This window comes from Chiloscyllium plagiosum, chromosome 33 (genome assembly GCF_004010195.1).
Source record: "Chiloscyllium plagiosum isolate BGI_BamShark_2017 chromosome 33, ASM401019v2, whole genome shotgun sequence".
Classification (NCBI taxonomy): Eukaryota; Metazoa; Chordata; class Chondrichthyes; order Orectolobiformes; family Hemiscylliidae; genus Chiloscyllium; species Chiloscyllium plagiosum.
The window spans coordinates 32,343,880-32,367,457 of NC_057742.1; the positions used below are offsets into that span (position 1 = coordinate 32,343,880).

A 23,578-nucleotide genomic window follows, 5' to 3' on the forward strand; every position below is an offset into this window, starting at 1 on the left:
AAGGAAGTTATGGACAGCTTAGGAATAAAACAATTCAAATCAAATGCATACCATCCAAAATCATGGGGAGCTCCAGAAAGGTGATATCAGATATTAAAGACCATCTTGAGGGCTTGTAGTCAAGACGATCCTGATGATTGGGAGAAACTAATTCATTTGTAGTTTTTGCCATCAGAGATGCACCAAATGAATCGACCGAATTCAATCCATTTGAATTAGGTTTTGGGCATGAAGTGAGAGGTCTGCTAAAATTGATTATGGAGAAATTGGTAAGTTATAATTCAGAGACCACATCTTTGGACTATGTATCAAATTTTCAGGATTTGGAGGTGCCGATGTTGGACTGGGGTGTACAAAGTTAAAAACCACACAAAACCAGGTTATAGTCCAACAGGTTTATTTAGAAGCATGAGCTTTCGGAGCATGGCTCCTTCATCAGGTGGTTCATCAACCACATGATGATAGAGCGGAGCTCTGAAAACTAGTGCTTCCAAAGAAACCGGTTGGGGTGGCACGATGGCTCAGTGGTTAGCACAGTTGCCTCACAGCACCAGGGTCCCAGGTTCAATTTCAGCCTTGGGTGACTGTCTGTGTGGAGTTTGCACACTCTCCCCGTGTTTGTGTAGGTTTGCTCTGGTTTCCTCCCACAGTCCAAAGATGTGTGGGTCAGGTGAATTGGCCATGCTAAATTGCCCATAGTGATAGGTGCATTAGTCAAAGGGAAATGGGTCTGGGTAGGTTACTCTTTGGAGGGTCGGTGTGGACTGTTGGTTGGGCCGACGGGCCTGTTTCCACACTGTAGGGAATCTAATCTAATAACCTGGTGTTGTGTGATTTCAATTTTTCAGGAATGATTAAATAGAGGAAGGGAGTTTCTCGACTACAGTTAAAGGTATCACAGCACACAATGAACCAGGAAGCAGAGAAGAAATAAAAAATTTGCGATTTTGCTATCGGATATAAAGTATTACTTCCAGTGATTGGTGAACTTTAAAAGCAAGGTTTAATGGACCTTATCAAGTTGAAAGGAGATGAGTGAGATGAACTATTTGATAAGGACGCCAGACAGAAATAAATCTCACAGAGTGTGTCATGTAAATATGCTCAAAAGGTATTTTGACAGGGAAGGAAAACCAAAGGAGACTGTGTTATTGATTACAACACAGAGTGAAGAACCATGTTAAAATGATTCTGAATTCGATATTCCTCAGACTAAATTGGACAATGAGGAGGTTGTCAAAAATTGGGATAAATGATTGCGTTATTTGTGGAAATAAGCTGGGAAGTACTAACCTAATTATGCATGATGTCGATAAAGGAAATGTTCTAATTAAACAACATTCCTATCAGCAGAATCCTCTGAAGTTGACACAGGTTCAAAAGGAGATTGAATGTATGCTGCAAGACAACATAATTGAAGTGAATTACAGTGACTGGGGCTCACCCATAGTAATGGTGCCAAAACCAGATGGTACCCAATGGCTATATGTAGACTATCGCAAAGTCAATGTAGTTACAAAGACTGACACATATCCGATCCCACATTTGGAACACTGTGTTAAAACGGTGGGACAAGCAACTCATATTTCTAAATTGGACTTGCTCCGAGGGTACTGGCACGTACCTTTGTCCGGAAGAGCGAAGTCAATTTGGGTGGCACGGTGTGGTGGCTCAGTTGTTTGCACTGCTGCCTCACAGCTCCAGTTCAATTTCGGCCTCAGGCGACTGTCTGCGTGGAGTTTGCATATTCTCCCTGTGTCTGTGTGCGTTTCCTCCCACAGCCCAAAGATGTGCAGGTTAGGTGAATTGGCCATGCTAAATTGGCCATAGTATCCAGGGATGTGGAGGCTAGGTGCATTAGTCAGGGGAAATGTAGAGTAATAGGGTTGGGGAATAGGTCTGCGTGGGATACTCTTCAGAGGGTCAGTGTGGACTTGTTGGGCCAAATGTCTTGTTTCCACACTGTAGGGATTCTAATCTTGGCTTTTGTAATGCTGAATGGACTGTGTCAGTTCAAAGTCATGATATTTGGTATGAAAAATGTGCCAGCCACATTTCAGAGACTGGCCAATAAGGTCATTTGCGGATTACTTAATAATATAGTTTGTATTGATGACCTGGTGATTTTTAGTCACACGTGGAAGGAACATTTGCAACATTTACCAGAATTATTCGATTGACTTCGGGAAACAAGTTTGGTGATATACCTGAGTAAAAGTTGCCAAAGCCCAAGTTTCCTTCCGGGGCCATGTTATTGGACATGGGCAAATGGCCCCTCAGAATGCAAAAACAAAGGTAATTGGGGAGTTTCCCATACCATTGACCAAAATAGCAGCACAATGGTTCCTGGGGATGATATTGAAAATTCATAAATGTTAGCAATTTGGCTGCTTTACTCACTGAACTACTAAAGAAAGGAAAGAAGTTTCAGTGGAGAGTGTCACAAGGCTAGTCCCTTTTTTCTAGAAGCTATTCCTTGGCTCAAGGATACTCTGAACTTGATTTTTTCAGAGGGGTAATAAACTGAGCTGGGCTTCAATCAGTCTGGTTTGGTACAGAGATGAAAAGGATTTTGAGAAGCCTTTTGTTCATATGTAACTTATGATGAGACTTCAGCCAAAGTGGCCATGTTTTAGAAGTGACCTGTATAAAGTGAGGGGAGTGGTCAGCTCTCGAGCTAGCTGTGCTGAGCTGAGCAGTTTTAGTTCAGTCTGACTGATGAGAAGTTCAACAGGGAGCTGTGTGGAAACGCTCTATCTCTTCTCTGCCCTTCAACATCAACCTGTAAGCATGCATTCCATTTATACTCATTTTTAAAGGGAGTTGCTTATTAGGATTGTTGTGTATATTCGGAACAACATAATTAAGTCCTGTTTGAATAGACTGAGTTTTGTAGGGGTTCTTTCTTCTGTTCTTTGTGTAATTTTGTGAATAAATTTTTGTGTGTTTTAAAATCTAGTAGTGAACCCTAGCTAACTTAAGTTGGGTAATTTTCACTGTACAGCTTACCGAAACAAATTACAAAGTTATGGTCTTATCTGCCTGCTTAAGAATGTTTTGAGTGGTCTGGCTTAGTCCATAACAAAAGCAGACTGTCAGAAGGCGGTTGACAGCCTGAAAGCTGTGTTAACCACAAACCCCAGTGTTAGCCACACCTAAATACACAAAGCTACTCAGGGTGGCTATTGATGCAAGCAATGTCAGTATCGGTGCTGTGCTCTTACAGGAAGCTGACAAGAAAATGGAAAGACCTATTGGATATTTCTCCAGGACATTGGACATGCATCAGCAGAAATATTCGACAGTTGAGAAGGAGAATCTGAGCTTGGTGTTGGTGTTACAACATTTCAATATTTATGTTATCAGTAATGTGTCTGACACAATCATACAGTGTACACAAATCAAAACCCATTGAGGTTTGTGGAGAAATTGAAGGACAAAAATTTCAGATTGTTTAGGTGGAGCTTGTTGTTACAACCGTTCTATTTGAAAATTGTGCATGAGGCAGGACAAGGAAATGTGATTGCTGACGCATTATCGAGACTTGGATGAGAAACGGATGCATACAGTGGCAGGAGTAAAACAGACTGAAACAGAACATAGTACTGCATGTTTGCAGGTTTATAGTCAATGTAATGTATATGGGTGTAGTTGTGTACAAACAGTGTAGTATCAAGGGGATTTAAAATGAAGCCATCTTTGGATATTGATGGCTCATTTTTTTAAGGGGGGTATGATGATGCTGCTCTTTTCACAAGGTTGTTTTTTTTTTGCGAGGTCATAAAGGCACAGGTTCTGAAATGTCTGGGTTTAACTACATGAAGACATTTTTAAGTTTAAAATAAAACACACTTGTACAATGAAAGGGAGTGGCCAGTTCTTCCAGCTTAGCTTTTCTCTGTCAAGAGTGTCTTGCTGGGAAAGCACAGCAGGTCAGGCAGCATCATCCTGATGAAGGGCTTATGCCCAAAACGTCGATTTTCCTGCTCCTCGGATGATGCCTGACCTGCTGTGCTTTCCCAGCAACACACTCTCAATTCTGATCTCCAGCATCTGCAGTCCTCACTTTCTCTTAGCTTTTCTCTGGTTTGGTTTGGTTTGGTTTGGTTTTAGCAAGCTGTCAGTGTTTTGAGACTGCTGATCTAAGAAACAGCTCCATGCTGATCCTTTCTTTCTCTGACATCTCTCCTGTAAGAACCTGTGTTTGATTTAACCTTTTTTTTGTCAAGGGGGTGTTTAAGGGGATGTTGCCAATGTTTGGAACAGCATCATTAAATTGTGATAGAGTCAATTCGGTTTTCAAGTAGTTATCTTTTCCTAAATTTTCTTTTGTCCCTATGTAAAATGAATTCTGTTTTATCTGAAACCGTATGGTTGAGCCACCTGCATTACTCCTGGAACATCTGCTCTCAACCTGCTTAAAACAACTAGAAAACTTAGGGTCTGGGCTGCTCCCTTGACATGTTTTGAGGGGGTCAGGCCTAGTCCATAATACCGTTCCTTCAGTAAAATCCTGTAACACCCTCCCAAACATCACCGTGGATATACCCACATACCAAATATTATAGTTATTGAAGAAGATTGCTCACAATCACCTTCCCCAGCACCATTAGTGATGGGCACTAAAAGCTGGCTTGACAAATAATGCACCAATCCCACAAATGAACAAATAAAACCTCTAATCTCAGGGGTTTAGCATCCTGATGCTACTTATGCATTCTTTAAGACCAGCAACGTTAGGATGTAAATGCAATAAAATATCTTTTGTTTCTGAAAAAATGCTTAAATGTTTTGCATGACCTTATACCTTGGTATGAGTTTATATTATGCTCTCTGTCTAGATTTTCCACTCTGCTTCAGACAAGAGTCTCTAATTAAGTTAAATGTTCATAATATCACTAATAAATGAACAATTTTACAATTAATATAATCTTGCAGTGTAATACAGAAATTAATAAAAATTATGAAGCAAAGAGAGTATGCGATAATATATTTATTGAAACCCAGATGTGAGTAACAAAGTAACCTTCTAAACAACATTTTTTTCCACACGGTTATAAGTTAGATTCAATAAATATAAATAATTTAAAACGTTTGTGCAATTTACTTCTTCTTTGTGCAACACTAGTAAGCTTGTGCAATACATTATACAATATAAAATAATTTAGGGCCCCTGTTACGTGACAATTTTGTTATTCCTTATCATCCCTGGCAGTGAGAGCGGTAAGTCTGTCAATGTTGTAAATAGCAAATAAATCCGAATTACAAAAAAACCCATCGATTTCCTCCAGTATTAGAAAATATTCTGATTAAGATGATCGCTTGGCCTCCCTCTGAATTCGTCCTATTATGGTTTGAATCTGCTGTAAGTAAGACATGGTGCGAGAGCGGACTCTTTCCCAGGCACAGTCACTGAATCCCTGAAAGGCAAAAATATTGAAACATGTTAGCAGGACTGCACCGAATTTTAAGGGAATACAAAAGTTGCACATTATTTGAAAGCCATACTCCAGTTTTCGCGTGAGAATATCAGCATTCATTTGATCTCAGTCATTTTTGGGCATTGCTAATATCATGATGCTGATTTTAACGTGATAATTAAATGATCAGAATTTAGATTTACCTACAGTGTGGAAACAGGCCCTTCAGCCCAACCAGTCCACACTGACCCTCTGAAGAGTAAGGAGAAATTGAGGTCTGCAGATGCTGAAGAGTAACCCAACCAGACCCATTTCCCTCTGACTAATGCACCTAGCACTATGGGCAATTTAGCATGGCCAATTCACCTAACCTGCACATCTTTGGACTGTGGGAGGAAACCCATGCAGACACGGGGAGAATGTACAAACTCCACCAAGACAGTCACCCGAGGCTAGAATTGAACCTGGGACTGGCTCCAGTGAGGCAGTAGTGCTAACCACTGAGCCACGGTGCCACCCTTGAGCTACTGATATTGGAAGCCAAATTTTCTAAGGAATTTCACTAGACATTCTCAGCAGAGAAACTCTTCACTAATACATCTCTCGTCAGCCCTAGTCTGAGTAGTGACAAAGTTATGGACCTTGCTACATGGTTTGTCTACACGAACTTCACTAGATGTAAAATAGTAAAACATGAATCGCCCATACCTGTTGCGTTAGCAGCTCCCTCATCTTGCTGAAGTCCTGTTGAATTTCCTCGCTTCTAGTGGACGCTGCAGGGTCTCCCACACATCCGTTCAGATTTGTCAGCTGCTCACTCAGATGAATCAGAAAGGTTTCCAGCCGGTCAGAGTCCCAGGGAGCAGTATTGAGGTTCTCAATGAAGATCTTGTTGATTTGATCCAATGCTTGGTGGATAAGCAGGAGTGTGTCTTCCCCCTGTTGGACACAAAAAAATGTTACTTCGCGGAAATGTGTCACTATTCGAATTTTAAAAGAATTATTTAGAACCTGAGAAAAATGAGCAAGGCTGGGCCATTCCGCCATTCAAGACCATCTTGAATTCCTTGTTTTTTTTCTCCATTCAGAATCTCAGATCTACTCAAGGACGACGTGATCAGAAACCTCTGGGATGGAGAATTCCACAGATTCACCACCTTCTGAATGAAGGGATTCCTCCACATTTCAGTCCTACAAAGCCTGCTAGTTACTCCAAATTATTTGGAGGAGCTAGTGTTGGACTGGGGTGTACAAAGTTAAAATCACCCAACACCAGATTATGGTCCAACAGGTTTATTTGGAAGCACTAGCTTTTGGAGCGCTGCTCCTTCATCAGGTGGTTGTGAAGTATAAGATCATTAAGATCCAGGTCTTTTTCAATACATAATTTCAGTTACATCATACTGTAAACTTTTGCTATAAACTCTGTGTCTTACGATCTTATACTCCACAACCACCTGATGAAGGAGCAGCGCTCCGAAAGCTAGTGCTTCCAAATAAGCCTGTTGGACTCAAACCCGGTGCTGTGTGATATTTAGCTCACTTACTCTAAGGTATAGCTTTGTGATCCAGTATTATTTTAACATTGAGAATACTGAGTATTTTGCTAGGTACAACTCAGAATCTGTGCTGGCTACATACCTGAATATTTTCCGTGAGATCAATGAGTGAATGGCCATGGGGCATTCGTGTCATTTTCAGGCAGCGCAGACTGAGTTTTCTACCCTGCAACACGAAATTCAGAGGTTAAAAATGCCACATACACAAATCCTGGCGAGGGGAATAGATCAAGATCAGTTCAGACGCACCATTAAAGTCAGTTTGCTTTTCGTCTCAGCATTGTGGAATGCCAACTGCTCGCAGCCCAGAGTCAGGCTACAGGGCACCAAGACTAGCGCCACCCAAAATCTCCAGATACAAGAAAGAGCCATGTTCAGCAGGACAGTGCGGATCTGAAATAGAGAGATATCGTTATTAGACAGCAACCTTCAGCAAAGTGACTTAAGTGCTCCTGAGGCGGTGATAATAGCAGCGTTCTTACTTCTTGGTGATGGACCCCGCTCTAAGAGACACGACTAATGTCAGAGTCAAGAGTGAACTGACAGATTGGAGCGCCATGGCGAATATAAAGAATAATGCTTGCATTAGAAAAGTGAAACACCGGATTTACAGCACCTCAAGAAATTTTCTAGCCACATTCGTTTTTCAAAATGAGAGGAATTTACGTTGAAAAAGAAGACAATCGAAAAGGAAGAGAGTTAGTCTGCAAGAAACAAAAACAAAACCCTCAAATGTTGCTCGCAGGCTGCATTGGTAAACCGCACTGTTCACAACTGAGGAAATGTCAAAGTCTGGTTGCATGTGAATCAAAAACAAAACTGCACAGACTCAGCGGGAAAATTTCCTCCTGTCTTAAAGAGTCTACCGCTGCTCAGAAGACCAACCGAGACCCCAGTTTTATTTCCCGCTTTCCTCAGGGTCCCCTAATGGACCCTAGCCTCAGCATTCCGTGCTGGGAAGATGTACTCGGCATTGCAAATCTAGATTTTGGGAGTATCCTTTCTTGCAGTTGTGCGATTTAACGCTTTAAACCCAACCTTTGGTTCATTTTCCCCAGTTCTCGTGTTTTCACAATATCTGAAGAATTCACACGTATTCCAAGATATTTTCTAATCAACCTGTTCAGAGAAGTCACAACACGTCTTTGGAGCAGATGGAACTTATTTCGGGATGTCCTGTTTCAGAGATAGACACACTACAACTGTCCCAATCTCTTCCCTCTAAAGCTGCTGTAAGTTAGAAGCATTTTCTGTTCTACTGTTCCAGCTATTAATACTGGATTGCTGCGCCAACCCCAAGTTGAGGCAGAGCCCATTGTACCTATGGAACGGAGTAGGCGCATTCCTCAAATTGAAGGTACAGGTAATAGCTATAGAGCAAGACAGCATGATTCCTTTGGCATTGTTTCAGTAAAGTTATAGGAGAGATGAAGGGACAACTGAAAACACCTAGGTAGCAAGGTCTCTCAGTGGTTAGCTCTGCTGCCTCACAGCGCCAGGGACTCAGGTTTGATTCCAGTCTTGGATGACTGTCTGTGTGGAGTTTGAACATTCTCCCTGAGTCTGCATGGGTTCCCTCCTGGTGCTCTGGTTTCCTCCCACAGTCCAAAGATGTCCAGGTTAGGTGGATTGGCCATGGAAAATACACAGTTAGTGGGTGGGTATTGGTGAGATTCTCTTCAAATGGGTGGTGTGAATGGCCTGTTTCCACACTGTAGGGATTCTATGACTTCTACAACTGTGTACATTAATGATCTGGACATGGAAATAGAAGACATGATCAGTAAGTTCATAGGTGATACAGAAATTGGTGGTGAGGCGAATAATGAGAAGGATGTCTTAGATTACAGGACAACATGGACGGACTAATCAGATAGGATTAAGAGTGGTAACTTAAATTTAATCCACAAATGTGTGAGGTGATGAATTTTGGGAAGGCTAACATAACAATGAAGTACAGGTTGAATGGTAAGAACCTAGGAATGACAGAGGAACCTGGTTTTTATATCCATTGATCCTTGAAGGCAACAGGACAGGCAGATAAATTGGTTAAGAAAGTATACGGCTTACTTGCTTTTATTAGTCAAGGCACTGATTACAAGGGCTCTATACAACATTAGTTAGGCCAACATGGAGTACTATGTGTAATTCTGCTCACCATACTAGGAAGTATATGATTGCACTTGAAAGGGTGCATGTGATTCACCAAGATGTAGCTGGATCTCTCCAGCTCAAGCAATGAAGAAAGGAGTGATAGGCTGGGGTTGTTTTTCTTGGAGGAGCAAAGGCTGTGGGGGATCTGATTGTGGTATACAAAGTTCTGAGGAGCATAGACAGGGTAGATAGAAGGAACTTTCTTCCTCTTAGTAGAGGGGTCAATAATTAAGGGTACAGTTTTAAGGAAACCACATTCGTTTTAGAGGATATCTGAGAGAGAAAAAAATCACCTATGGGTTATGGATATTTGGAACTCACTGCCTAAAAGTGTGATAGAGATCATAACCCTCAAGAGCAATTTAGAATTATTTAGACGAGCATTTGAAATGCCATTTCATACAAAATTACTGGCTAGTGCTAAACAAAGGGTATCAATAGATATCTGATGATCAGCACAGACACAATGTTTTTTCTGCATTTTAAAAATTCTGTCACCCTATGATTCTAAATGGCCTCTTCCTCTGGTGTAAGTACTGACAGTTCTTTGAGTTTTCTTGTTGTTCACATTTCCTTATCACCTCTGGTGTAAGAACAAAATCTCTGTTACTTACATGGCACAAGCAGATAACCAGTAGCTTCAAATATTAGCTATTTTCTCCCAAAGCAAATTAATGTCCTCCTCAATGTAACAGTGGCAGAAGCAGCACTGGAATTTATCAGACATAATAATCAGACACATTGTTTCACTCAATTTCCACAGATAGAATGCTCTCCCAAAGATTCACTGAACCAACCACCTACTTCATCCAACACTCTGCTTTGTCAACAGTTCTCGCAATATTTGGTCAAAATGCAATTTATTTCTTTGCCAATCTGCTAACAGACATATGTTATGACATAATTAGGCAACCGTCAGGTTTTTTTTTTGTCTCCACTCCTCTTCACTGTAATGGATGATCTGGAGCAGATACTGATTTCTCCAAGGAGAAAGAGGCAAAGCATTTTATGATACCAGATAGAGTGAGGTATGAATGATGCAATCTCCCAATTACTTACTCACTACCTCATTCCCTCGTCTCCAAAGACCATTTGAGAATCTTTCTGACAGGTTGTGCTTAAGGACAGAGGTACACAGAGGCTTGCTGCATGAATGAATTGTTAGAATAGCTGAATAAGTGTATATTCCACAGAGATAGATCCTCCTACACCAAGAGTGCATTGTAAAGGGTCAATGTCTTGCTTGTGAAGAATTCACTGCAATGCCACTTGATGGAATTGGGGTTAAATGAGAAGTGAAGATAGTAACTGATCATTGCATAGTGTTCCACACTATTAACAACTTCTCGGCACTGCAGTATCCTCTGCCCACATGCAGCAAGACTTGAACAACATTTAGGCTTGAACTGGTAAGTGGCAAGTAACAGTCCACAACAAAATTACCAAACAATGAAAAACTCCAATAAGAGTGACTTTATCCATCTGACCTGGACATTCAACAGCATTGTCACTTTTTGAATGCCTTCCTGGAAGATCTGGGATGAGAGATATATTGTAATACCACTATCTCCAAGAATGCTTCCATGTCACACACTACTTTGCCTCAGGACCATTGACATGCTTTCATTGTAGTGTGGTCAAATCCCTGAAAGCTGTATCTATCTATCTACGCCACATGGATTGCAGTGACTGAAGAGATGACTGAACACCACCTTCTTAAGGACAATTAGAGATGAGAAATAAATACTGCTCTTACCAACAATGCTCACATCCCAAGAATAAATAGAAATAAATAATGGTATTGTCACCTCCACTCAGGTGGAGCAAGTGGAATTCCTGACAAGTTCACAAACATAGTCATTGCTCTATACCATTTATTCAATTTCAGTGAGAAATGATAGAGTAATTTACAGCACAAAAGGAAGCCATTCAGCCCATTGAATCTATTCCGGCTTGCTGTGGAGCAACCCAGTCAGCCCCAGTCCCCTGCTGGTACTTATGCTTCTGGAGACTTATATTGTTCAAATGCTGAACAAGCTTTCTCTTGAAATGATTCCATGTTTCCACTTCCACTACTTTTGTAGTCAGCAAATTCTGGGCAGTACTACTTGCTATGAAAAGAAACATCCTTCCTCATATTCCTTCAGCATCTTTTGGCCAAGATCTTAAATCTGTGACTCACTATCCCTTGTGCCATCAGGTAATGGTTAATCATTTCTCTTGTTTACCTTATCTGAGTTTATCATAATCTTGTGCCCTCCCCACATTTTCCTTTGCTCGCAAAGTAAAGCCAGCCTTTATGATCTAACCTTGTTATTAAAATTCCCATCCATGGAATAGTTCTGGTGAATCTCCACTGAATCTTGTCAAGGGGTCTTCCATCTTTCCAGAACTACATGTACTGCTCTAGTTGAGTCTTAACCAGATTCATAATGGCTCATAACAGTGACCTTAAGATTAAACCACCACTAATTGTCTCTCTCTAATAATAGAAGGGCTCAGGCCTGAAACGTCAATTCTCCTGCTCCTTGGATGCTGTCTGACCTGCAATAATGCTACTAAGACATCATCTCACTAGTTGGACATTAATCCTCCTGTTCCACAAGACTCAATGCTGTTAATCAGCAGTTTATTAAACACTTGCTTAAGATCTAAATAGATAATATTTATTGTTGCCCTTCATCAACCTGTTACTTTATGAATAAATTCAATTAACTTAGTCAAACACAATTTGCCTTTCACAAATCCTTGCTGACACTTTTTAATTAGTACAAATCTCTCCAAATGTCTGTTGCCTTTTCCTTAATTATTGTTCTAAAATCTTAAATTAGCTGGCCTGTAGTTTCAAGAACTGTCCTTACTCCCTTTCTTGAATAACTCTTTAATCCAGCCCAATGTTATGGAATAATAAAACCCCAACGGTGAGGAAGCAGCTCATCGAGTCCACCCCAACCAGATGCAGCACCATTCCGCTCCTCCTCCCCTTCCCCCGCACCCGTCACTAACAACAACCCTATCCCCATAACCCTACATTAACCGTAGCTAACCCACCTAACCTGCAGATCTCTGGAAATTTATGGGGCATTTTAAGTTGGCCAATCCACCTAACCTGCATGTCTTTAGATTGTGGATGAAACCCTACTCAGATAGGGGGTGAATGTGCAAACTTCACACAGACAGTCACCTGAAGCTGGAATCAAGCCTGGATCCCCACCTTGTGTGGTAACCTCCCACATGAGTCAGTGGAAGCTTGAATCAGAAACACAAATGTGTTCTTGTTTTGTGCACATAAACAACATTATGCTGCATTTCACAACTTGTTCCAAATGATTTTACTGTTAACCTTTTTGGTAAGTGTCATAAAGCAATTAATGAGATACATAATAAAGATTCCAAAGGGTTGAACGAGTAACCAAAGCCCTCCTTTTTCCTCACTTGGTTATCTCCCAGTTTGTTCCTGATGTGCACAGGCTGAACTATCCATTTAAATGTTGCATCCATTGAAATTATGTTAATCATGCCTCAAATTGTTATGCACATAAACAGGCACAGGAAACCTCACCTGATCACCAGCAGGTGGATATCTATTTCTACTGTTGTAACACAGTGGTGCAGTTCACCACATAGATATTTCTCCCATCACTCCAAAATTGGTTGGTCTACATTTGGTCACCAAATATCTGAATTCCTGTTGCCTTCCAATAGATTCTTCACCACCTCTGCTATGTATAAACCCCTTATTTCATCTTCAAATTCTCTATGGTTTCTCTTGCCTTAGATGCACTCTTTAGTCTTCTGATTTGGGATGCCTTTTTCCATTATCCCACTATTGGTGATGGAACATTCAGCTCTCTAATGGTCTCTCTTTTTGATCCTCAATCCTACAATTTCTATTGATCTCCATCTCGCTCCTCTACCGATCAAGTTTTTGTCATCTTTCAATGTTATATTCTATGAGTAGACATCTTTTTTTTCTACATAGTTTGATTTGATTGGTGTCATAAGGTACATTTTACTCCACTTTTGTTTAAAGTTACCAGCTTGGTAGAAAACGGAAGAGTTTGCGTTGTTAAATTCTTCACTTTAATGAATATAAATGACACGCAATGCTTGACTACAACCATTATATAACAATTTTTGTGCTGGGTTGGGCACTTGTGAGACATAGCAAACACCTGATACAGTTCAAACAGTTTATTTTTGCAACTTAAAAAATATAACATCCAAACAGGAGTTGCATGATATCAAGACGTACTTGACAATCTCTGAATCACTCTGACATTATCAAGTTTGCAGATTAATTGGCCATTAAAATTAATTCCTGTGTTTATTTTATTCATTCATACGATGTGTCATCACTGGCTAGGCTAGAGTTAACTGATCATCCATAATTGCTAATAGGATTCCTGAAGAAGGGCTTATGCCCGAAACCTTGATTTTCCTGTTCCCTGGATGCTGCCTGACCTGCTGCGCTTTTCCAGCAACACATTTTCAGCCATAATTGTTAATAGACAATTAACTGTGGGTCTGGAGTCACATGTCAAGCAGACCAGGTAGGAATTGCAGATTTACTTCCCTGAAGGACATTAGTGAACCAGATAATTTTCACTATCATCAAAAGTTGCATTATTGCCACTAGGCTGGCTTTTTATTGAATTCAAATTTCACTATCTACTAGAGTAAGAGTCAAACCCATGAACCCAGAACATAAGTCTGGTGGTTCTGAATTGAATAATATTGCCACTAAGCCATGACCTTCTATTGGTGTGCGAAACTTGTTTCCTATTTTCTTTCAACTACTGCACGTGGCTTTCAACTACATTGTTGATGTTGCAATATCACATCTCTGAAATGTACTTAGATACTGCTGCATCTTTTTTTCCAAGCCCTTTTAGATATGTTTTCAATATAACAATAGGCCCAAGATTTTAAGATAACTTCTATCCAAAATATTTTCCTCTGACAAAAGGAGGAAGAAGTTTTTCGCTGAGATGTAGAAGACGATGTCACTATTCATTAATTGAAGCTGGTGGCAATGGTCATCGAATACCTTGAGGCATTTCAGAGGCGAGTTCAGAGTCACCACATTGCCATGGAGTCACATGTATGCCAGATGAGGCAAATGTGGCAGACTTCCTTCCCTAAAAATATTAGAAACAGATCAACTTTCATCACGGTCAATGTTTATGGTCCTATTGCTAAGACTAGGTTTCAACTTCAGATTAGCTCATTGAGTTTAAATTTCACCCAATGCCATTATGGGATTTGAATCCATGTTCCCAAAATATTAGCTTAGACCTCTGCATTACCAAATCCAGAAACATTACAAATGCACCATTATTGCTTAGTGGCAATGTTATTGAATTCAGAAACACCAAACTGATGTTCTGGGTTTATGTGTTTGACTCTTACTCCAGTAGATAGTGAAATTTGATTTCAATAAAAAGCCAGTCTAATGGCTCTGTAAGTTTCTCCTCATCTCAATATCAAATGTCTATGTTAAGACTGTAACACTCATTCCTAGAAACATCTGTCAGGGAAAATGCACTCACACCATTGACTCTATGAAACAATTCAACATTTTTCAATGGATCTCGTCTCATTTTTCTAAGTTCCAGGGAATGGAGATCCTACCTTCTTAACCTATCCTCATAGAACAGTTCCCTCATCCCTGGAATGGTTTTCCCTCCAAGACTAATGATTCTTCCTCAGGTAAAACGATCAAAATATTTTTAATATCACTGAAGTATGTTCCATTTTAAACTGACAAGGACCTGAGAAGTTTCTGAAACAAAAAGAGATTTTGCATTTTGGGATTTAAATATGTCATAAAATTATATAAAATTATTTTGTTAGTTCTTGGGACCTGAGAATTACCCAAAGTGAAATCTAGATTTGCACTTTTAATATTGAAGAACAGTTTTGTATATTAATTTATCATAGACATTCTTACTTTTAATTAAGCAGAAAGTGAAAAATTCCAAATGAAGAAGTCACTTTGAGAACGGAGTTGAAAGATTCCCTGAAAATACATTGTGGTTAGAAGCAAAATCAATCTGTTTTTATAACGTCAAAGGAATACCCTGGTGTACATCTTAAAATGGGCCCAGCTCACCCAGAAGGAATATTCCTTAGGAGGGAGAAGGAGTTCAGCTCGTGTTGGTACCCGGAGCTGACGTCTGATTCAGTCCCACTCTGCAGCTTCAGATCACTGTTTTAGCATTTATTGTTTAAATATGAACTTTACCGGTGTCTGGGGACTGTGCACTTTGTTTGTCTTGTTGCCTGGAATCCTGAGCCAGGACTGCCAGAGACTGCAGTTACAGCAAGTGCTAAACAGGGATGCTCTAAAGATCCTGACGGACATGGTGAGTTAATAGAAAGATCAGTGGTACGGGCAAGACAATTCTCATCTTAAACCTGCAGTTTCTCGGGATATTCTCACTTCCAGAAATTGTTCAGGTTGGGCGTTTTGCATCATGCTATGAGGAATATCTCCTTGAGAGAATAGTCAAGTATGTATGAAAATACGAAATGAAATGTATGGAAAACAGGACGTTTTTACAGCGGAAGTGGCTGATTTAATTAGGCAGACAGTTAAATATGTGAGGTAAAATCGGGAAGCAAATTGTTCAGTGATAATGAATAGCCGTAGATGCTTTGGGGGAAACATTTCTAACTACTTGTTTGTGTTCGGAGCCGCTTCTGACACTTTCTGTCCTATTATAGGGAGGGTCCTTTCCACTGCAGTGTGTAGCAACCAGAGAATCACTGCAAATCGATCCCCTGGATCTGCACCAGCTCGTCAACCGGTCACAGGTGAGTGTGTTCCTTGTAAACCCTCAGTTCGCCCAGGTGGAATAAATGTAGGGAAATATCTCCAATCCAGCCAAAACAAGAAGTTTGGCAATGATCCCAAATGTTGGTCTGAAAGTTCAACGTATCTGTGATGAATAAACAGGCTAGAAATGTTTTGAAGTTAATTTCTTCTTTTTCGTAATTGTTGCTGTTAACTTGTCAGCCAGACACAGGATAGTGCAATAGAAAGCACCTCGGTATTAATCAGTATTGTTAAAAACAATATTGATGATGCCTTTGTAAATTCAAACAGCCTATATATTTGCAGTTTCAAATGTCGATTGCAATAGTCAGTTACACGAGAAATGTCCTGTGTATTTTTCTCAGGCCCAGGAAAAGTTCCAGATTGTCCACCAAACCTTGCGTCACATCAGCAAGATCTACAGCAGGAGCCTGGGGTCAGTCACCTGGTCCCGGGAGAAGGTCGAAAACTTTCGTCTTCTCCTGGAACGTCAGCTCCAGGAGTTGGAAACGTGTGTGAGAAAACCAGGAGCTGGGTCCAGGCAGAGGAGAAACTCCGCCATTCTCAAATACTTCAAGAAACTGAACAAGTTTCTCAAACAGAAGGTGTGACAATTGATAACTGACTGGCATTCAGTTCATGTCAACCCATTTAAATCTGTTCAATTTTCTAATGGGGTTTTCTCTATGTTTGCATTTTACAGAAATTCAGTGACTGCTCCTGGGAAATAATCCGCACTGAGACCAGAGCCCGTCTACAACAGCTGCTGTTCATAACGGGACAACTGAACAAAAGCAACTAAGGATTTCCCATTGATACTTATTAAAATCAGGGATCGATTATTATTTAATATTTAAATATTGAAGTTTTACAGAAGTGTTGCATAGCTCGATTAAGGGAATCAAGCCAGTATAATTCTGAATGACATTTGTTCAGAGTAATCTAATTAACAACATGACCTTAATATTCAAAGCGAGGTTGATATTTATCTGGAATATGAACATATTTAAAATGCAAAATATTTGTATGTTCAAGTCGCTGAAATATGTATGTTATTTTGTAAACTATTTATGACAAGAGATGTTGCTCAATTACACCAATTAGTAATAAATCTTTTGAATTTTAGCATTTTATTTTGTGGTCTTTGTTTCTACACGAGGTTCATGTCTGTTGGGAATGTTAGATGACCTGGGTGGCTGATTTGCAGTAACGCCAACAGTTTGGGCTCACTTCCCTGGCTGATGTCCCCATCAAGGACTATCCTCCTCACCTTCTCCCCTCACCTGAAGTCTGGTGACCCTAAGTCACCGCTGTCTAATGGTAGAACCATAGGTCTGATCTATGGTAGCTTCTTCATCCTGCAGTTGGGGAGGGGATGTCGCGTAGCCCAGTATTACCTTGCAGTGCCCTTGAGCTGGGAACTTCCGGTTTCGACTCCCATCTGGAAGGAATCCTAATGACGAGATTCTAACAGCCATCGTCATAATCTTTCCAAAACTTCCCCACGAGGTGCTAAAGGAAGACGGAATATGAAGATACCATGTTAACACTGTCCTACATGACCCCTGTGAATACCTGCAGTATAAATATCAGGCACCTTTCTGAAAGAGATCTTGTTACTTTGAGTCGATGATTAGCCTACGGAAAGACTGAATCCGAATACACACAGATTGGGCATGTACACCAACGGCTCAAACGAGATCGTATTCCAATACTAAATTAGTTTAAATAAGAACGGAGAAACCTTATAACTCTTTTAAACATTTAATCGTTATCAATCGGAACACAGTGCAGCTAAACGTGTTAGTTTACATGGTGAAGCTGTAACCTTCTTGCTTCTTTGAAATGTGTGAAGGCATACATTTGGAACGTACATTTGGAAATGTTCATGGCTTTTTCATGCAGCCTTCCGAATCCTGATTGCCATTGACTAAATGTTACATTAGAGAGAAAAAAAAATCGAACTATTTGCAACGCTGAAGGTAGCTGGATGCGAATTACACAAATTGCAGAGCAATGTAATGAAATCTGAGCAAATGAAACTGCCTCACTGTGTTGGAAGAATGCAAGTGTAGTCAGAACAGGCAGCACTCGCTGCCCGCTCAGCGTGCAATAACAATTTCCACACGGGAAAAGTTGTTTGAATGTGTCAAGCGAAGAGATGGCGGCTGTGAATCTCCTCTCTCCGTCACACAGTGCGGTCTCCACTCTGGAACATCAGAAATTCTGGGCAAAACGATTTACCACGTAAATAGATCCCGGCGTTGGAGTAAATCAGGGTCCGGTCAAATATATTATTTCGTTCAGAGTGCTTACAGTCTCTGTGCTTGTGAATTGCTGTAATTACATTCTCTCACAGCCCAACCTCCAGATCCGGGTTCACCTGCTACTTTTGTCATTATTGAAAGTTTTTTTCTTGTGAGTCCCTGGGATGAATTCCAGTAAGCGCATTGACTTCTTGTCAGAGCCATCCACAAAAATGGCCGAGCAGGTAATCATCAATCAGGATCCAACAAAAATTTTCAAGTGTTCATTCGTGGGTGAACAAATTTTGCATTCAAAAAAAAATTCTTCTCGTTGGATTTACTTCTAAATGGAGGGGTCGGTTTGCTCGATTGAGAGCGAGAGAGAGAAGGTAGCTTTTTATTTGTCATTTCTACCATATACATCCGATGCAGTAAAAGCGAGACAGCGTTCCTCCAGTACAGAGGGTGCTACATTGACAGCGCCAACTATAGAATCGTACACGGCATTAAGTGGATAAGCAGTGCAAAACACACATGTTACAGTGTAACAAAAGAATGATGAATGATTGACATTTTTTCTAGCAGCAAGACGAAAGAATTTTAGATGGGAAAGAATCTGATCATACTGTGTTAAGGAGTCGGATGGCTTGGGGAAGAAACTGTTGCAAAGTCTGGCAGTGAGAGACCGAATGATCTGGTATCTTTTGCCCGATGGCAAGAGGGAGCAGAGTCTGAGTGAGGGGTGTGTGGGGTCTTCCATAATGCTCTTAGCCTTTCGGATGCAGCTTGTAATGGAGGGAAAAGAGACCGCTACGATCTTCTCAGCTGTCCTCACTATCTGTCGTAGGGTGTTACCATCCGAGATGGTGCAATTCCTGAACCAGGCAGTGATGCAACAACTCAGGGTACTCTCAAAGAACTATCTGTAGAATGTGGTAAGATCGGGGAATGCGAGGAGGAGGAGGACTTTCTCAGCCTGCGCAGAGAGTAAAAAAACACTGCTGGGTTTTCTTGGCTCCTGAGCTGGTGTTGAGGGTCCAGGTGAGATTCTCCACCAGGTGTACACCAAGAAATTTGGTGCTCTTCACGATCTCCACAGGGGAGTCGTCAATGTCCAGTGGAGAGTGATCTCTCTATGCCCTCCTGAAGTCTATTTTGTTTTGTCCACGTTCAGAGACTCTGGCTCTGCACCAGTCTGTTAGCCGCTGTACCTCCTCTCTGTATACTGACTCATCGTTCCTGCTGATGAGGCCCACTCCAGTCGTGTCATCAGCAAACTTGATGATGTGATTGGACCTGTGGATCACTGCACAGTCGTCTGTCAGCAGGGTGAACTGCAGTGGACTGTCCTGTAGAGTGATGGTGCTGGAGATGCTGTTCCCGATCTGGGCTGACTGAGGTCTCCCAGTCAGGAAGTCCAGGATCCAGTTACACAGGGAGGGATTTAGGCCCAGCAGACTCAGCCTTCCAATCAGGTGCTGAGGGATGATGGTGTTAAATGCAGAACTGAAATCTATGATTAGTAGGCTAACCTTCTTCTCCAGCTGGGTGAGGGCCAGATGGAGGGTGGTGGAATTGGCATCATCTGGTGAGCTGGGTGGATACACGAACGACAGGGTGTCCAGTGAGGAGGGAAGCAGGGTCTTAATATGTCTCATCATGAGCCTTTCGAAGCACTTCATTTCATGGGTTTAAGTGCAACAGGGTGGTAGGTTATTGAGACAGGACGCTGAAGACTTCTTTGGCATGGGGATGATGGCAAAGTCCTTAAAGCACATTGGAACTATGGCGCAGCTCAGCGAGATCTTGAAGATGTCTGTGTGAATAACCACCAGTACGTCAGAGCACCCTCTGAGCACTCTGCCAGGGATGTTATCTGGTCCAGCAGCCTTACTTGGGTTGACTCTGCATGGAGTTATCCTCACATTGACCGTGGTAAGACACAGCACCTGGTCATTGGGAGGAGGTGCAGACTTCCTTGCTGCCACATTGTTTCATGCCTCAAACCATGCATAAAAGTTGTTCAACTCACCCGGGAGTGAGGCATCACCAGCACAAGCAGGCAATGCTGTTCTGTGGATGGTGATGGCCTGGATGCCCTTCCACATGCTCTGCGTATCGCCTCTGACCTGAAAGTGGCTGTGTACTCTGTGTGTGTGTTTGTACGCTTTACCTCTTTGATGGCCTGGGTCAGGTTGGCCCTCACTGTTGTTAGGGCCACCTTGTCACCTGTTCTGAAGGCAGAATCACGGGTTCTCAGCAGCGCACACACCTTTGTGGTCATCCAAGGCTTCTGGTTGGGGTGAGACGTGATGGTTTTGGACACAGTGATATCATCATTACACTTGCTAATGTCATAAATCACCAAGGGAGTGTACTCCCCTAAGGTGATGGAGTCATCATCGGTTGCCACCTCCTCAAACTTGCGCCAGTCAGTGTGCTCAAAACAATATTGAAGAGTAGAAATGGCCTGCTGGCCAGGTTTTCACCTGCTTTGAAATGATTTGACACAACGAGTGGTCTGTATGCTGGGATTAGCATCACAGAGGTGTGGTCTGAGAAGCTGAGTTGGTGCCCGGACTCTGCCCTATATGGTTTGGGGATGTTTGTGTTAACCAGATTGGGGGATGTTTGTGTTAACCAGATTGGCTAATTGATTTGAGTGCAGGACAGAATATAACTAATGGCACAGTTCTGATTAGATTAGATTCCCTACAGTGTGGAAACAGGCCCTTCGGCCAACAAGTTCACACAGACCCTCCAAAGAGCAACCCACGCAAACCCATTCCCCTACATTTACCCCTGATAATGCACCTAACACTATGGGCAATTTAGCATGGCCAATTCACTTAACCTGCACATCTTTGGACTGTGGGAGGAAACTGGAGCACCCGAAGGAAACCTATGCAGACACAGGGAGAATGTGCCAACTCCACACAGACAGTTGCCCGAGTCAGGAATTGAACCCGGGTCGCTAATGTTTTTTTAGATTAGATTACATTACATTACAGTGTGGAAACAGGCCCTTCGGCCCAACAAGTCCACACCGCCCCGCCGAAGCACAACCCACCCATACCCCTACATTTACCCCTTACCTAACACTACGGGCAATTTAGCATGGCCAATGGACTGTGGGAGGAAACCGGAGCACCCGGAGGAAACCCATGCAGACACGGGGAGAACGTGCAAACTCCACACAGTCAGTCGCCTGAGGTGGGATTGAACCCGGGTCTCTGGCACTGTGAGGCAGCAGTGCTAACCACTGTGCCACCGTGCCTAATCCCCATACTGATCTATAGTAACTCATAGAAGTCTGCCTCCTCACCTTATTCCACTCTCATGGAGTGGTCAACCTCAACCTGCTCGCAACCAAATATCCCTTCGAATATACAGGGGATTTATGGCTGCATGCCACTGAGCTCCAAATGTAAGGGGTTGGTACGTGACCTTGCATCATTGACAAATTAAGTCTTTTTTTAAAAATTAAAGTAATCAAAGGTTGCATTTTCGGGCAAGGTACAATGAGTTACAATTGTACAAGCTTGTCACATTTTTCTGTTCAACTAAAACAAAGGGAAGGGATGTTTTAACCTCAATATTTCGTTGAGACACCCTGTTCAAACATGACAAACTTTTTGTACGTCACCTTCCAAGCAAAAGTGAACATTGACAGTTGTGATTTGTAAGCAACCTGGTCAAAATTGCGAAAGTACTCTTCTGCAGCAGATTGGCCTTGAATGCAAGCCCTTCAGGCTCAGAGGTAGAGATACAGCCATTGTACCACCACACCCTGCAGCTGGAGTTATACTGTGACCAAGAGGTACTTGCCAATATTCGATGCCCCCTTAAATTCCCAACCTGAGACATTCATTGGCTGTTCCTAGGTGCGTGATAAGTGAAAATAGCCTCGTGTTTTCTTGAAAGGAATTATTGGCAAACTACAAAACTTGAACCCGAGGGAGACTGTCGTGTCCCTACGTCTGAACCAGAAGGTATCTGCTCCTATCTGCTCTCAGGTCCTATCTGCTCAAGAAGGGTCACATCACACATTTGGACGGATTGATAAAAAAAAGACGGACCCAAGGTAGCCTCGCCTCACCCGCAGATACAATATTTTACATATCCAGAGAAATTGCATTTCACCACATTCTCTGACAGAATCCGTTACAAACCCGTATGAGTTTAATCGTTCAATATTTAAGCACCGCCCAGTGTGGAGGTGACATTTCTTCTCGACATTTGGATGTGAGGACGGAAAAAAGGAAAGATGGACGTATCGTAAAAGACAACATCGATCGAATTGGAAAGGTGGCAAGAAACAACCGGGAGCTTTCAGAGGCAAAGACCAAGATGACTCTGTCAGAGTGACAAGGGAATAATCACAATGATAGAGAAAGGCAGCGGCTTTCACTATTAGATACATATTAATTATGGCAGGTTTAGAAAATAACGCCTCGTATCAGAGCGAATGAAAGCAGCAGCTCTCCAGAGAAACATTCCTTTCAGAAACCCAACACCTCGCCTCACCTATGCCTCAGCTGATTCAGCTGCTGAGGAGCAAAGCCACTCATGTCAGAGGGAGATCTGTGATTGATCGATTTCAATCAGCGTTATCGTCACTTCTCTCAGCTCCAGTTGTAGCAGAGCTGATTGGTTGCAACACCATTGAAGGAGCGGGAACACTAATCAGTTCTGTCTACATTTTTTCGGTCAGTATCCGTTTATAATGTTCACAGTCGAAGCTTGTGTGCCTTTTGGGTTAATTCAAGACCAATGGTCTCTTGCTTACTGAACGGGCAGACACATAAACTGGTGGCAAAAAACAGAAATTGCTGGAAAAACTTAGCAGGTCTGGCAGCACCTGTGCGGCGAAATCAGAGTTAATGGTTTCGGGTCAGAACCTTATACAGTATCCACATTTCTTTGTTGTTATTTAAACTGTGATATCAGAGGCAGAAAAATGGTTTAAAAGGTTAAAAAAAAAAGCCCAAATTGACAACTTCTCATTCACAAGCCCCGTTTATAGTTGACAAGGAAATCCAATTCCAACATTCTATCGAGTTGTTCAGTGGATTGAAATCCCACGGTTTGTCTGCAAATGTACCCGAGAGTGGAAGCTCACTTTTTCAACAAAAAATCATGAGGTACGAGGTTCTTTCTTGCAGCTTTTATCATAATTGATTCCATTCCTTTTCCAAGTTCTCCATAAAAACCGTAAGAATCGTACCCCGTGAGAATCGGACTTAATATTTTAAACCTCTCAACAAAGCCCCAGCAAATCACATTGACAGTGAACGGAGGAGGTTTCGATGTAAAATGGTTCCTTTTTTTCAGAATCTTAGAATATTAACAAATTTTTTTAGGAATTTGTTTTTAAAG

At 41.7% G+C, this 23,578-nt stretch overlaps 2 protein-coding genes across 2 annotated transcripts; one reads left to right on the forward strand and one right to left on the reverse strand.

Moving 5' to 3' along the window:
• Positions 1-5,309: 5,309 nt before the first annotated feature.
• On the reverse strand, positions 5,310-7,538 carry LOC122539638 (interferon alpha-1-like). The gene is made up of 5 exons (XM_043674637.1): positions 7,524-7,538; positions 7,229-7,372; positions 7,062-7,145; positions 6,129-6,359; positions 5,310-5,420 (listed from the first exon to the last, which is right to left on the reverse strand). The coding sequence occupies exons 1-5, from the start codon at positions 7,536-7,538 to the stop codon at positions 5,310-5,312; spliced, it is 585 nt and encodes a 194-aa protein (XP_043530572.1).
• A 7,831-nt stretch (positions 7,539-15,369) lies between these two features.
• ifnphi4 (interferon phi 4) lies at positions 15,370-16,855 on the forward strand. The gene is made up of 4 exons (XM_043674638.1): positions 15,370-15,501; positions 15,863-15,952; positions 16,319-16,558; positions 16,657-16,855. The coding sequence occupies exons 1-4, from the start codon at positions 15,370-15,372 to the stop codon at positions 16,753-16,755; spliced, it is 561 nt and encodes a 186-aa protein (XP_043530573.1). The 3' UTR covers positions 16,756-16,855.
• The last annotated feature ends 6,723 nt before the right edge of the window (positions 16,856-23,578 follow it).